The 16,061-nt window shown below is 39.9% G+C and overlaps 1 protein-coding gene across 12 annotated transcripts; it reads left to right on the top strand.

Annotated features, from left to right (window-relative positions):
* Nucleotides 1-1,357: 1,357 nt before the first annotated feature.
* On the top strand, nucleotides 1,358-15,142 carry LOC135674828 (uncharacterized). 12 transcript variants are annotated; one of them, XR_010513731.1, is made up of 11 exons: nucleotides 1,358-1,598; nucleotides 2,494-2,747; nucleotides 2,834-3,049; nucleotides 3,129-7,026; nucleotides 7,162-7,281; nucleotides 7,369-7,466; nucleotides 7,624-7,820; nucleotides 7,919-8,005; nucleotides 8,144-8,223; nucleotides 9,984-10,042; nucleotides 14,727-15,142. XR_010513731.1 is itself a non-coding variant. In XM_065185034.1 (9 exons), exons 2-8 carry the CDS (start codon nucleotides 2,541-2,543, stop codon nucleotides 7,989-7,991), a joined length of 4,809 nt encoding a protein of 1,602 aa, XP_065041106.1. In that variant the 5' UTR covers nucleotides 1,358-1,598; nucleotides 2,494-2,540; the 3' UTR covers nucleotides 7,992-8,005; nucleotides 8,144-8,356. The 12 variants fall into 12 exon arrangements, 2 of the variants coding, with proteins under 2 accessions (XP_065041106.1, XP_065041107.1); XR_010513729.1 differs by having other exon boundaries at nucleotides 14,724-15,142; XR_010513730.1 differs by having other exon boundaries at nucleotides 14,157-15,142.
* Nucleotides 15,143-16,061: the final 919 nt, after the last annotated feature.

Below are 16,061 nucleotides of genomic sequence, written 5' to 3'. Positions count from 1 at the left end.
CCAACTCGATATTGGGCATAGAGAGTTACACACATAGATAAGTATTACGATAAGTAGATGTTCGGATATGAGATATCCGCCGAGCCTCATATCTTATTAGATATCCAATAAGCTCATGAATTATTGGATCTTATGAATGAGATACAATAAGAGCCAATGAGAGATTATTTGATAGAGATCCACTAATCCAAGTGGTTTGGGTAGTTGAATGAAAATCTAGTACCTAATAGGGTAGGATCTATTATAGTTAAGTTGATTGAGACCTCTAGGGGGGAACCAAATGTCCATAGGTTAGATGCTTATTGATTACCACCTCTTATTCTTCTTTCCTCTTCTCCTTAGATAATAAGTGTGAAGATTTAAGCAACGATTTAAGGATCATCTTCGCACTACCTGCCATGTGAATCACCGCTAGAGAGGAGGACGCTTGATCTCATTCATCCTCTCATACATATATCTGTAGGATTTCAAGGATATACGATCTCCTTAGGTAACACAATTATCTTATCCATGATTTTAAGTTTCACATATTTGTATGCACCGATCTTCGTACGATGACGAACACCTTTTTGAAAAATTTAGGGATTATATTTTTTGTTCTTTCATTACACGTGAAGTCGCTCCTAGATTTCCCTACAAGGTGGTGTCAGAACTAACACGACAATAGGAGGGAGCGATTAGAGCTCCGACAAACCTAGCTTCGAGTTGAGGTTAAGATCCACCCAAAATGAGTTAGCAGTGAGGCAGCCACCATATTCGTCGTAGATATCATGACAACTACATAAATATTGACATAGATGCAGAGGAACATGAGGGTGGATGGTGATAAGGTCAATAGTGTACTTCTCATGGAGGCAGGTGACGTAGCGGTGAAAACAAATCTTATCATTGTTTAAGACGACTAAGCAACTACATGAATATCGACGACATCTATTATCGAACATTAAAAAATATATTTTTTATTTTTTTAATTTTCGTTAATAAAATTAATATTAATAGGATAAACGGATTAAATATTTTATTTTTATAATTATAAAAATAATATAATTTTTTAAAGTATAAGGATAAAAATACTAAAGCTATATAACTACGGGTAACATATAATTAGTCCGCTTAATAATTCGTAAGCTTAAGTCGTGCCTTAAGTCACGATCGCAGGCCCAGCTCATCTCCATAGCGGCGTCCGCAAAGCGAATCAAAGCGGCTGCAGCATCGGGTGAAATATTTTGTGTCGCAACGATGCAGCCTCCCCAGTACCCGGTAGTCAATCAGAACCGTGAATTTTTGCTTAGGGGGATCCAAACCGTCGGCTCCTCTCCTTATAAGGGAGGCTTTAGGGTGACGGCCCCCACCTATCATTTCTCATATTTCTCCGCCCTCTCATCCCCACCTCGCTCGCCCTCGCTCCCTAGCCTTCGCTCTCTCTCCTTCGCCGCCACGTCCACTCTTTCCTCCGATCTAAAGAAACGTAGCAGCAACCGCATCTCGCCATTGTTTCCTCTCTTACTCGCCGGAACCCTAGGCCGGTCCTGCTTCGTCTTCTCCGGTCTAGGGTTTTAGCCCTATTCAAGTGCCCGTTTCCGAAACCCTAGAACCAGGTTCGGATTGTGGGCCTTCCTCCTCTTTCGATTCGGATTTCTGTCGAGGTCGCTTCGATTATTCTTGACGAGTTGCTTCCTTCTCTAGTCTTTTTTGTGTTCTTTTTATCTGCGCTCAACGGACCATGTGGATATGATCTAGTGCTTAGCAGTAGTGTAGGGTTTCTATATATACGCAATTATGTGCAGGTTTACGACAGGGCAATCTTGCGCATTGTATTGACCTGCGGATCTTTGGTCTTTCTCTTCTGATTCCTGTGTAGGCCGCTTCAATTGTTCCTGATTAGTTGTTCCCTCCTACTCTGTTTGTCTTGTATTGCGCTCAAAGTACCATCATGTGAATGGGATATATTGCTTATGAGTAGTAATATATATTTTTTTGTCTGCATGATTTCTCGTTGGTTTCTGTTCGACAATCTTATGCATTGTATGAATATAACCGAAGATGCCGCCCAGACATTTAGCTGTTTCGTTGTAGCTTACTGTAGTTAGTTTAATGGTTTGTTATTTGATGTTGCTGGTCCTTTTGTTTCTTTGTAGCTATACAGAGCACTACTAGATTATGTAAGTAAAGATTCACATACGATCATATTGTTAAGAGTTGCTGTTGTTTCTAATGGTGTTGGATCTATTCAGTTGCTGCATCATTTGATGCTATATAAGTAGCTGCTGCATGGCTACACTTCGTCCTTCCCTACTTCCTCTCCCTCGTTTTGATGGTTTTGATGGTTTCTGCTGTGAGATTTAGTTATTATCCATTATTAAATGGTTACTATGCAACGGATGGAGTCAGCTTCTCTCTACCTGTAAATTAACATAATAATGCCATGTAAGATTTTTTTCATGGTTCATCTTGTTAAAGCACAACTAAGGTGTTTGACATTTAACTTTGCAGGATAATTTGATAGTGTTGACTTCAGCTGTATTGGAGTTATTTTCACAATGGGTTTTGATAACGAGTGTATACTGAACATCCAGTCTCTTCCTGGTGAATATTTCTGCCCTGTTTGTCGCACACTTATCTACCCAAACGAGGCTTTACAATCGCAGTGCACCCATCTGTACTGCAAACCATGTTTAGCCTATGTTGTGGCCACTACACATGCTTGTCCTTATGATGGATACCTGGTGACTGAAGCAGATTCTAAGGTCTCTGTTTCCTTCTTTCTTTTATTTTGCAATTCTCTTAGGAGTTGAACCTTCTTTCACTGATAGCAGCATGATGTTGTATCCAGCCACTGATTGAATCAAATAAAGCACTTGCGGAGACCATTGGCAAGGTGGCAGTTTACTGTCTCTATCACAGGAGTGGATGCCAATGGCAGGGAACTTTGTCTGAATGCATTGCACATTGCACTGGTTGTACCTTTGGAAATTCACCTGTTGTATGCAACAGGTGTGGTACCCAGATTATACATCGGCAAGTACAAGAGCATACACAAATATGCCCTGTGAGTTCCGACAGTCTTGATTTTGTTGACTTTAGGTCAGTAAATCTGTTTTTAATTTTGATTCTGGATAATGATGCAGGGTTTACAACCACAAGCACAGCAGGCAGATAGTGGTCAGGGTCAAGCTTCGACAACATCAAACCAAGCTGTTTCCCAGGATCCTGCCGTGGCCTCCTCAGCAGTTCCTGCAACAACCACTTCAACAGCTACTGCAAGCACAACTTCTACAACTACTGCAGCTACAGCTACTCCTGCAGCAACTGCTACTGCTACTGCTCCTGCAACCGTGCCTATTGCTTCTGCTACTACCACTACACCTGCTGGTGCATCTCAAGGCCAAGCTAATGCAACTGCTTATGCACAAGCTGTAGCCCAGGCTTCGACTCCACAACAATGGTACCAGCAACAGCAATTGCAATACCAGCAGTACTATCAGATGTATCCTGGCTATGATGCTTACCAGCAGCATTATCAACAGTATGCTCAATATCAACAGCAAGGCTACCCACAGTATCCCCAGCCCCAAATGCAAGTTGTTCCTCAGAATGCAACACAAGGACAGTCACAGCCTGCATCATATGTGCAGCCTCAACCTCATCTCCAAACCCAACCTTATCCCCAACCTCAGACTCAAGCCCCGGCCCAGCCTCTACCCCAGCCCCAGCCACAAGCCCAGGCAACTCAAGTGCAACTGCAGCAGCAGCAGCCTCCTGTGATGCAAGCCCAACAACAACCACTATCCCAGCCCCAACCCCAACCCCAACCTCAACCCCAACTTGTGCAGTTGCAGGCACAACAACCTCATACACCTGGTCAGCAGCCTTATGCTCAAGCACACACACAAACTAATCAACTACCCCAAGCACAAATAGCAGGTCAGCAATTTGGGCAGCCACCCCAGTCACACTATCCCCAGCCTCAGCCTCAGCCTCAGCCTCAGCCTCAGTCTCAGCCCCAGGTGCAATCACAACAGCAGATGCAGGCACCACCGTATCAACAGACACTTCAGCCACAGCAGCATTTACAATCTGTCCCTCATCAGCAATCTCATCCACATGTTCAACCACAGGCCCGTCCTACTGCCATTCAACAGCCACCTATGCAACTGCAGCCTCATTCCCAGTATCCTAGTGCTCATCCCCAAAGCCAGTCCCAGCCAATGGCACAACCTCAGCATCCCTTGGCTCATGCAGTGACAGGACATCAGTCCTACCAACAACCTCAGATGCTTCAGCAAACCCAGCCTGGTACCCTGCCACAACGCCCCATGCTCATGCAGCCACCACAGCAGGGTGTGCCACAACAACATCCTGTTCAATTGCCAAACCAGTTTGCACCTCAACAGCCTCCTAGGATGCCTCCACCTTCTGGGTATATGCCAATGCAAGGCCAACAGCAGTCGATGCTACATACGCAAAGACCTCCTGCAAGTCATCCTCAGCAGCAGCCTCCTGTTCCCCTTCCTCAGCATGCCCAACATTTGCACCAGCATCCTGGCGTGCATGCACAGGCAACTCAGCAGGGTTTGCCTCCTCAGCAATCACATGGCCATTTGCATCCTGGCCAGCAGTTTCCGCAGGGGATGCTCTCATCACAGCAGCAATTGCCTCCTCAGGTTCCACCACATATGCAACAGCATGTTTCAGTGCAGATGCATCCTCAGCAAAATGTGCCACCGGCTCATGGTTTGGCAACACATCAAGCACAGGCTGTAGCCATCAGGCCTACGATTGCAAATAATGGCATGCCACATCAATCAATTGAACAGTTTCCTGGTGGACCTGGTAAGCCCGCACAACCTCCTCTGAATCAACAATTGCCAAGTCAGAGTCACTTGGCATGGCCTGGCACAAATTTGGCAGCGACATATGAGTCGCAAAGGTCTCATCTTCCCCAAACAGGTAGCCAGGGCAGTTCGAAAGCTGTATCTACTGCTCCACATTCAGGGATAGTAGATAAAGTGGGCCATGCCCCTGATCCATCATCAGATTTAGCTGCAAAGAATGCTGAAGGGAGTGGGCAAATTGAAAGATCAGAAACAGCTGTCACGAAGATTCCGGAAGTAGGGTTGGAAGCAGATAAAGAAAAAGCTGGTGGAGAGTTTAAGGAAAAGGACATTCAAGCTGAGGTGGAATCAACACTGATCCATGGTAGAAAACTTGATTCTTATGCTGAAGAGGAAAATGTGGAGCTTACCGAACCCAAGCTTACAATGAAGGAGGAATTGGCTGAATTGTCAGAAGATGGTTCTGAGAGATCGAATGTTCCTAAAGATGGACATGCTGAGGAAAATCAGAGTGCAGAAGGTAAACCCAATGAAAAGGCTGGTGGCATGGTGGAAGTCCAAGGGGCGAAACTATCGTCTGATGATAATGCACAGTTGCATGCCATTTCTACTGCTGTTCCCAGGGAGTCATTTGGCTTAAGTGAAGGACAGACTGCTGGGGATGTTACTAGTAAAACTCATCCTCCTCAGCAATTGACATCTCCTAGTAGTGATAAAGGTCAGCAGCAACAGCTAGCTCATCAACGTGCTCCTCCATCCATTGAAGAAGCATCCTTCCTGCCTGCTTATCATGACAAGAACACATCCCAGTTAGCTTGGCAAGGCCCAGGATCTGGTATGCCTCAAGGTATTCCAACATCAGGTTCTTTAACGGGTAAGGAGGGTTATCCAACACAACACCTTCCCTACAGTCATCCTCTGAATGTTCCAGTCACAACCCCTAGGTATCAGGTTCCTGATAGAATATTACCACATCATATGCCACTTCCTGGGCCCATTCCAGATAGAAGACCCCAGGATGCTCCTCCATATCAAATGCAGGTACCTGGGCAAAACATGGCATCAGGCCAAATGAGACCCCCAGGTCATAGTTTTCCTGAACCTAATCCTCGTCAAGGGCATACTTCAATTGTACAAGACCCACTTAGGCCTCCAAGTGGGCAACCATATGGTGGCAGTTATCATTCTGATGTGCCACAGGGTACCTTTCCTGGTCTAGGTTTGCCCACCACAGGTAGAGTTCCTGGACATGTTGGGTTTTCACAACATGGGTTTCCAGAACAGGGTATCTCTCCTCAAGGGCAAGGTCGAAGTCATTTACCTCTGCCACATGCTGGTACGAGAGTCTCACATGGTGAAGCTTTAACACAATTACCTCTGCATGCACCACACTCTGGAGCCTTTAATACATCAAATCCCATGATGTCAAGAGGACCTTTTCATCCAGAAGATCGTGGAGGTCCTTCTCATCTTGGACCGGCCAATGCTTTGGAAGCTGAATCATATGATGTCAGGAGGCCTGGATTTTCTGATCTTAGGCAGCCCGATCCACTTGTCCAGTCAAATGTGATTAAGGCTAATGGGATTCCAGTAAAAGTTCAAGTTGATGGTATGCGTGATTCTTCTTTTTCTCATGGATTGCCTGAAGACAGATTTAGGCCTTTGCCAGATGAAAGATTCAGATCATTGCCTGATAATGGGATGCCAAGGCCTTTTCCACTTGATCCTGGCAGACACAATGTAGGTCGTAGGGAGTTCGAAGAAGATTTGAAACAATTTCCTAGGCCAAGCCAATTGGATGGTGAAGGCATGCGAAAGTTTGATAATTACATTGCTTCGTCGAGGCCCATCGACAGGGGATGGCAGCAGGTTGGTTCTGATGCTTTACCAAGACCTTATGATAGGTCTTTGCCAGGGCCTGATGGAATTCCCCGAGCCCTTCCTGCAACTCAACTTGGTCCTTTCCAAGCTGGTAATGCTGGTCCTTTTTCAGCTAGTGGAGCGGGTTCAGAACACCGCATGATAGATATTGTAGAAACACGCAGGCCTGCTGGTTTCCGTGAGGAATTTGGTGCTATTTCTGATTTGCACAAGCCTATTCTTGAATTCGGCCGTCGTATGGATGTTGTACCTTCTGCACGAAGTCCAGTTAGAGAATTCAGTGGTCTTTCATCTAGTAAGTTTGGATCAGGTAAGCCATTTCTGAAGGAAATTGATTCTATGGAGCTTCATGGATTCCCTGATATATCAAAAGCTTTTTATCTTCCATCAGATTTATCTGGCATTTCTTTTCATGAGAGCACTATTTTTTTGCCACTTGTGCTAGGCTCTGGGTCAAGAGGTATTCCTGATGGTCCTAGAAGTTTCCGGATGGAGCAACTTGATTCAGGTAGATTTCCGGGCAGTATAAGAAAGGACTTGGATGGGAATATTCACATGCACCCTGGTGAGTTTTCTGTACGTGTGTCTGCAAGTAACATACTGGTCGGTGAAACATTTGGTTCTAGAGATTTGCCCAAGATTTTTCATGCAGGAGAACAATTTGGTCGGGGTCGTATTTCTATAGGTGATCCCATACTTGGTGGCAGTTATGGGCGTGACTTTGCAAATGAAGCTGGACTGTTTAGTACGGTATGACATTGACTGTCGTTGTCCCTTAAATAATTTCAGAGTTCAGACTTTTCATTGTCTACTAAACATATGTTTGCACTTTGTGCTTGTACTGTTTGACCTTGTTCCTCTTATATAGAAGATTTTTTTAATGGTTTTTTTATGAGTGGTTGTCCAGTTTAACCCTCGTAGTGAAATGGAGGTCTTTGAGCTGTTAAAGAAGAGGAAGCCTGGGACTATGGGATGGTGCCGCATATGCAGCATTGACTGTGAAACAGTGGAGGGCTTGGATCTGCATGCACAGACCAGGGAGCACCAAAAGATGGCCATGGATATGGTGTTTGCAATTAAGAAAGAAAACAACAAGAAGCAAAGGTTCAATATATTCAGTTTTTTTTTTAAAGATTAAACAACAAATACTACCTTTAATGTGCAAATTCTGATTGTCTATTTTCCTTTTGTGTTTTCTGCAGAGTCTCTGAGGGTATTTTACCCCTTGAAGATTCAAAAAAATCAAGGAAAGATTTTGGAAAGCCTTTGAAATAGACAGAAAACTCATGGTAATCTACTGCATTCTGTTGTATATGCATACAAATGGCATTTTATGTCCTTTGATCATGTGAGCATGAACTCTGGTTTCTGGCATATTTAGAGGCTTTTTGTGATATTCAGACTGCCTTTGTTTATCCCTTTTCTAGGTTTCTGCTATAGCGTTGGATATGGATATTGAGTTGCAAGTTGAATCAGCAAGTGGGGATTGATTTGACAACCAGTAGTCGTAGGCCCTTATCCAATGGTTGTGTTTGCAGTTTTATATGTTGATGCTATATCATCTTTTTTATGCTGTTGTACTTTTGCTATTTTCAGAGATGTTCATCAACTTTTATATGATCTTCACAAATTGTTAGCTATTGTCTTGCTTTAGTAGTTATATTTTATCTGGATGAAGATGCATGTTCTGTGGGAGATACGTTTGTGGTACTGGTAGCTCCAGTTTCTTTCCCGAGTAGAAATCTTGCTCATGGAATGATCATTTTTTTCCTACATGTTTATCACATTGGAAAATGTTCTCTTTAGATCTTTCTCAATATAAGATTTGATTATTTGTTTAAGAGGCAACGGTTTTAGTATTTTGGAGTCCCTTTCTGGATTGCTATTATGTTGAATCTTAGGTTATAGAAAAGAGCAAATTAGACATTATTTATCTTGGAATTTCAATGGTTTGGTGCTTAAAAGAATGATAGGTGTTTAGAAGGATGTTTAATTACCATTAGATTATGGCCTAAATTTTAACTTGTTTTACCACATTATATGTGACTTGGTGAAATTGAGTCATATTATTTAGTGTCCTAGAGCATTGTGGACCTTTGTGGAACTACCTTTAGCAATACAAAGACAACAAGGTGAAGCTGTTAGGTTTCAAATTTTTGGGTTGGCTGCATGGCCTTTTCCTGTCATTTAGATTTGTTGAAGGCTATACCATTAGTCAAATGAAGAGTTACTAAGTTTTCTCTTTTTTCAAGCTTTTTTAGATCTTTCATCTCTCCATCTACTACTAGTATTAGTTGAATGCATCTATTGGTCTCTAACGAATGTTATCATCTTAAAGAGTTTGTTTCATTTATCTCTAACCAAAAATGCTTCTAACATGGTCTTATATATATATATATATTTATATATATATATATATATTTATATATATATCCGATAATAGTTTCGATAATGTAATGGATCTGTGTGGTACTGAGATACCAAGTAGAATCGTCCAGTATCACTGAAAAAATAATAAAAAATCAATAATTAATGATATACTATATAGTTGATGCTTTGATGGACTAGTAAACCAAGTTCCCTAATCATTCACAAATATGAATATTTAATATCTATTTTAATATATTCATCACAATGAATAACTTGTCTATGTTGAATGGATTTATGTTCTACAAACTGTCTGGTATGTATTGGTCTGCTTGTGGAATGGAAGTTTTTTTGACTGTGGTTCTGGGCTTATCTCCCAGTTTTTATTAATTTTTTAAACCCTAATACACCCCCACTTGTGTTGCCCCCCCCCCCCCCCCTCTCTCTCTCTCTCTCTCTCTCTCTCTCTCTCGTGTGATTCCCTTTCTTGCACCTTGGCCTCTTCTCCGCTGCCTGCTTCCTTGCTTATCTCCACCTGTCATTTTTTCCCCTTTGTACTGTGACACGTACTAGTATATCTTGTGTCAATATATCAGCTAGGATTGGACCAGAACTGGTCCGTCTGTACCAGTGTACGAAGTGTAGAACCTTAGATTTGATGATGGTAGCTAATTAATTTATCTCATGATGTTTAGTGTATCTTAATGTATATTGATCAGAAGCTAGTCTACTTCATGGTATAGAGACCATTTTACTATTACAAATTTCCCTATCAAGATTGTGCAAATAAACTTGATATAATTTTTTTTTCTGATATGGTCATCTCTATTTTTGATGCTTTAAGAACTTGTTTGAATTGTTTTATTGTGACTGTGGTTAATTGTTTTGTGGTATCTGCAGTTTGGAGGGTGCTAATAGGTTCAGGCATTCAGTTGTTGATAGAACCATGGACTTTCAATGTAATAATCTACACTTTTATATTCTCAGATTTATATTGGTTAGTCTTTTTTTTTTATTTGGCCATTTTTATATTTATATGACATCAAAGAAATTCGTACTTTCTGCTGGTATTTGTTAATTATTTCATGACAAATCTTGTCATGTTTTGTTTGTTTTTCTTCTACTGGGTCTCAGTTTAGAATTTTTCCTGTCCCCGAGTAGCTCTGCCAAAGATGGTTCTTGGGTTAATGAATTTGTTATATTTGTACATGTGCATGTGTATATAATCTTAAGTAGTTGGATAACATGGATCTTAATTTTTGAAGTTACATTCAATAATGTTGGTGAGTCAACTATACTGTTCCACTTTCCTAACCAACCACTGGACCACTGGAAATACTAGATGGATACAAAATGTTTATTTGACATATGTGAAGTGTTTTCCTGTGAAGTTCCTTTACAGTGGAATGCTGAAAATTGTTAGATCTGGGCAACCTTTATAATGACAAGTGTTGTTCCAGTTAGATGCCATCACACTCGTTCTGAGCTTCCATTGAAAATTTAAAAGTACGTTGCTGTATGTTGCCTATAGGTGTTTTTTACTTTTAGATGGTTGAAATTAAGTTGAATGACAGAGGAAAAAATATGCTGATTGTGATTTTATAAATATCTAAGGATTGCCTATTCGATTTGATAATGTGGGTTTTTGCAAAAGGCACCATGCTTAGCAAGTGTGCCTCTATTCTCTTTTGTTACTATGAGTTTTGGAATGCAAGACTGAATTGTACTGCACTAAGGAAATTCTTTGGGAAAGGAGGGAGAAGCAGCCAGCCAATATGTTAGAAGGTTTTTCTCTCATAATGAGGAGAAAGTGACTAAATGATACTGTTTGGAGACCAGTTCTTCGTTGTCCTGTAATTTTTTCCTCTCCCTACTCTATTTTCCATGTTCATCCTATTTCTTCCTTTCTTTATTGCTTTCTGTCCTTTCTTCTCCACCCACTGACTTCCTGTTATTGCATTTGACAATTATCGTAAGACTTTGTCATCTGAGTTAATGAGTCAAATTTAGTATAGATATTACTGTTAAATCTATTTTTGTTGCATCCTTAAAATTAATTTTGACTAGTTCTTATGTTAATTTCGGTGCTCCACCATGAAATGCTCTTCTCATGTATCAAAGCCTTTTTTAATTTGTATTGTTATCATTGGAATACTAATTGTATCTTCTGTTGTTAGCATCAATATAGATGTTTTACGATTTTATAAACAATTGGTAGGTGTGCAGAGAAGTCTAAACCAATTATTGAAATTTCGTACCGTACCAAAGTTTCGAGCTTCACTCGGTACGGCACTGTGTACCAAGTGGTACATCTAATTTAGGTGTAAAATCCTTTGAAAATAAAAAAAATATGATAGAATTTTTAAGTTAGAAATAAATATAGTAATAGTATAAGTCTAGCAAAACCAATATAAACTAGGTAAGAATAGTATCACATATCTTTTTCGGACTTTGAGGAATAACCTTGTGCAAGGTTCGTATTTCGATCCGTTACAGATTGCTCTTCTGTAAATATTAAAATATTTATAGAAAAATTATTTTAATTTTCAATTAATAAATTATTGTTTTGTAGAGTTTAGGAGAGTGTAAATGTGAGAAAAAATAAGTTTGAGGTAGTTTAAGAGAGTGAGAGAGTGAAATAGGGGAGAAGATGAGTTTAAAAACCTATGAGAAAGGGCTCCAACGGTCATTTTGATCGTTGGAGCACTGTTACAGATCGGTAACGGTCGAAATCGACTGTTATCGAGTTGTGACGGGTGTGAACGGTCGAAATTTTGATCGTTACCGTCCGATATACCCTCATATCATCCGATATGAGGCAATATTGAGCGTTCCGCCCAGTAGCGGGCGGTCCGCGTACGGGTATGCTGTCGGACCTGTATGTACCGCTCATACTGGATAGTATTATTCAAAATTAAAAATCTTTGTCTAAACATTTTATAAATTATGGGTAATTGAAGCTCATTGACCAAGTTGTGATCTTCTGATCCATTTACAACATTTGAGTGCTTGTTGAGACATGGTCCATTAGCTCTCATCTAATCAATGTCGATGGTCCAAAGCAGCACCTATGTGATAAACTGAGCAACCTGTAGGTTGCTAGTCTTGGAGAAGGCATTGGTAGTCTTCTAAATATTTTTTCTCTAGAACAGTGCTACATTTGTTTGGCCAATGTCCATGTTGATGTGTTTATATCAGTTTTTGTGGATACTGTTACCCTTGGTTAAAAAATAGCTTGTAGAACTAGCAGAGAATATAATTTTATGAACTATAATTGTAAACGATAGCATTTGTATCAAGGTTGGGAAACTCAGCTGCGTTATCTATTTCATAGGGCCACTAAGTCCTGGAAAAACCCTAAGAAACGGACCAAAAGTAGTTGAATCAGATCAGACTTTACGAGCTTTAAGGTTACCCATGGAATTATCTTAGTTTTGGAATCAAACAAGGCATCTTTTCTAATTGGTTGAATGATGGTGTCATAAACTTGCCACTGGCTTCATTTATAAATCATTAAGCTACCGGAATTAGCCAAAGAAGAACAGAAGATGAGGAATAGATGCTTCCGTTCACGGGATGCCAATAACTATTTGCAGTTAGTACATCATGATGTTGCTACCATCATTGATGCCAGATAGAAGCCTTCAATGTGGCATGGAAGACTACTGTCGTCAGTGACCTGGGCTCACGGAGGGAGAGGTCCTAAATGGTAGCTGCCATGGGTGCTATGGTTTTTTCTTTGGCTTTTTTATTATTTTCTGAAGGTCAACTAGTACAAGTTAAGACCTGTTAGTGTCATACTTTGGACAGTCACCGATTAGTGTGAGTACCGAGTTGCAACAAAGAGTAGTGGAACATTTATATTTTCCTACCTAATTAATTGATCTCATGTATAGCCCAAGGTAGTTTTGTAAAACAAGAAGCCCCACTTCTTTCATAGAATTTAAGGATTTAGCATTCCGCAACCTCTGGATTTGGCATCTAATAAGTTGGCAATATTGGAGTTGCAATCTTAATGCATGGTCTTTAGAAGTCTTTAAAAGTTGTTGCTGCAGCGAAATTTGGAAATTGGAAAGAAATGAACATTGATTCTGAAAGTGAGTGAGTGCTATTACACAATGATTGCCTTCTTGGTTGATAGATAGCAGATTTTGATAAATCCTTGCTTAAATAGCTGTTCCTAGGAATTCCATGCCGACACTTTCAGCGATTGGCTGTATCGTTGGCACAGAAGAGTCCTTGACAAAGCAAAAAAAAAAGGGGGGGGGGGGTGGTAATGAAGCCAGTGTGAATTATTCAGTAAAGTGAAGAAAGGAAATCTAGTGCTTCCACATGGTTCAGTAGTGGCAATGACTAACAGCTGCTTTGTTGGATGGAGAGAGAGTCGAAAGCAGACTGGGGGTGGGGGTGGGAGAGGTTGTCAGGGAGAAGAGGAAAGAACCAAGGGTAAGAGCCTTGTAGTTGAGTAAGAGGACAAGAGAGGTTGGTGGATTGGTCATGTCTAACTTCAATACTGTATAAGCTTTTCTTATTTAAAGACACCTTGCCTGATGCATTTCAGTATGCAGTTAATTGCACTAGTTGCGACCAAATTGTTTGGTCCATGGTTAGCACTTTGAGTGATGCATATCAGGTGTTACACTTGCTAGTTGCCAAAATTGCAAATTCACCTTGTAAACTTGGAACTCTTTTGGAGGACGATCAACTGATAATTGCATCCTCAATATATTATTTATTACCACTGTTCTTGGCTTTTTATATGGTATCTCTGTATACATGCCACATGATTTCGTTTTTATTGTAATGTGCATTGCACTTTTATAACTGTTGCTATGGATGTTTCATCAATCGGATTCTTTTCTCTTTAAAATTCTGAATTTTGCTTCATGAAATCATCCATTATGTATTTATTTTCTATTCCAGGATGCCTAAGTAGCACTTTGAAGGTTCAAACTGCTAGGACAGCTAATTATCTTCCATATAATATGCTACTTTAGTCGTGTCCTATTGCATTAATGCTATCCAACTTGATTACTTATTTGATGCCACTTTTTTTTTTCCAAAACATGACAGAGCATCCATTACTCCCTGGTTCTTTGAGCTGCACAAGTTACAGCAGACCTGGCTTTTGATCATAGCCAACAGAACTTTATAACTCTGTTTCACTGAGGATTAATCTTTTGTTGACTTGTTGTTACAATAAGAATTTCCACCCACTTAGAAATTTAAGTTAATGAGATTTTGAACTCACTCTCATCGGTGTTCTTTGGAGCACTATAAGTATCAGATTCTCTTTGGCTCCTCATCCAAAATCAATGGGTTCTCATCACATTGGCAGGAATTGCCTTGTCTTTGATCATATCACTGATCTTACCATTTTGGTAGCTTGGATCCTCTTATGTAGTAACAAATCTAATCTAACTTTTGATTTTAGGATTTTTTTTTGTATAATGCCTTATTTTATGTGCAGAGTATCTTAATCTGAAAGCATCTTCTCATTATATCATATTATAGGTTGTGGTCCAGAATCATTCCAAATTGCATATTTTTTGTTTATGTTATTTGGTTCTAGATTCTACATTGGTACAATTTCTACATGGCTGATTCATGATGTTCTTTTTGGATCCTTATATTTTATAGCAGTTCAGATAGCCTATGCTTGCATTTGTTGGTCGACGTATAGATCCTCAACCACAATCGATGATTCTTGAGGACAACAAGCTTAGAACAGGGGATCCGATACTGCATTCGAGAGAGATGTGTTCTTGTTTGTTTGATAGTTTTACACAGGATATCAGCTACCTGATCTCTTCCATCCTGGCTTAAGATTGCAATAGAAAGGCTGTAGCATTTGGCATTAACTACTGTGACACTACACGGTCTGTTTCTTTTGCCTGGGCATATGGGAATAGTCTTGAGTGAAATCCTGTACAGTTGCTCAAGCCAGTCACAATTTTGTGATGGTTATGGTGTACTTGTACTTATCTAGGATATACTTTTAGAAATGGTAAGTATGAATATCTGAATACTATCGAAAGAACAAGATGGAATTATCTGCAGCCATGATATTATAATATTTTTGAAACACTAAAGAGGAGGTACCCCGCAATGTCGAAAGAGTGCAATACCAACTAGAAATATTTTTCACCATTCCACGACCCAAGCTGGACCTTGCAATGCTGTCATCATAACATAAACTCCCTATGAATTATGAATTATTGTTAGGTGAATTTTAATAATTATTTTTATAAATATCTCGAATGATATTTGCGCTTAGATGGTATGAGAAGAAGTGCCTTTTCATGTACTTAATTACGAAGCTGTTTGAGTGACGGTAGCTCCCAGATGGCTTGGAGTACCTTTGGCTTTATGAAGCTTTTGCTTTGTATGGGGTTCTCTATGCCAGATTAAGATGAGGCAATCTTGTTGACATGTTTCAGTTTTATAGTTTTGTTTGGAAATATTGTGATTTAGGTAAGATATATTGCAGTTTCTTTACGTCATGGTTTCTTATATAAGATTAACACATTTTGTTATTTGTTCCTTTGTTTTAATTCTTTTTACCCTGTAATAACAGTCGCATGACTGCTTATTACTTGTTTATTAAGTTGTTCCATATATTTAAGTGTTACTAATGTATTAATTTTAACTGCTATTGAATTTATAGCTTCTCTTTTAATTGATCATAGAGATGTCTGACCTACGTGTGCTATATTGTACATCAATTGCCAGTGGGATAATGTTTACTTCCTGGCTGATTGATGATTTTGGTTTTGTATCGTGATCAATGTTGTATATAACCATCTTTCTGAAACTTTTCCGTGTTTCTTTTGTCTTGTTTTTTGGCTCAGCACTGTGAATTTACCTCAGTTAGCGTTAACACAACTTATTTTAAGTAAATCAGTGGATTAATCATGATGCTGAGATCAAAATAGCTAAAGATGGATTCCATTGGTTTAACATGATACATGATCTCTA

Source organism: Musa acuminata, chromosome BXJ1-5, assembly GCF_036884655.1.
Source record: "Musa acuminata AAA Group cultivar baxijiao chromosome BXJ1-5, Cavendish_Baxijiao_AAA, whole genome shotgun sequence".
Taxonomy (NCBI): domain Eukaryota; kingdom Viridiplantae; phylum Streptophyta; class Magnoliopsida; order Zingiberales; family Musaceae; genus Musa; species Musa acuminata.
The sequence above is the reverse complement of the archived record's forward strand: the minus strand, read 5'-3'. Positions and strand labels throughout refer to the sequence as shown.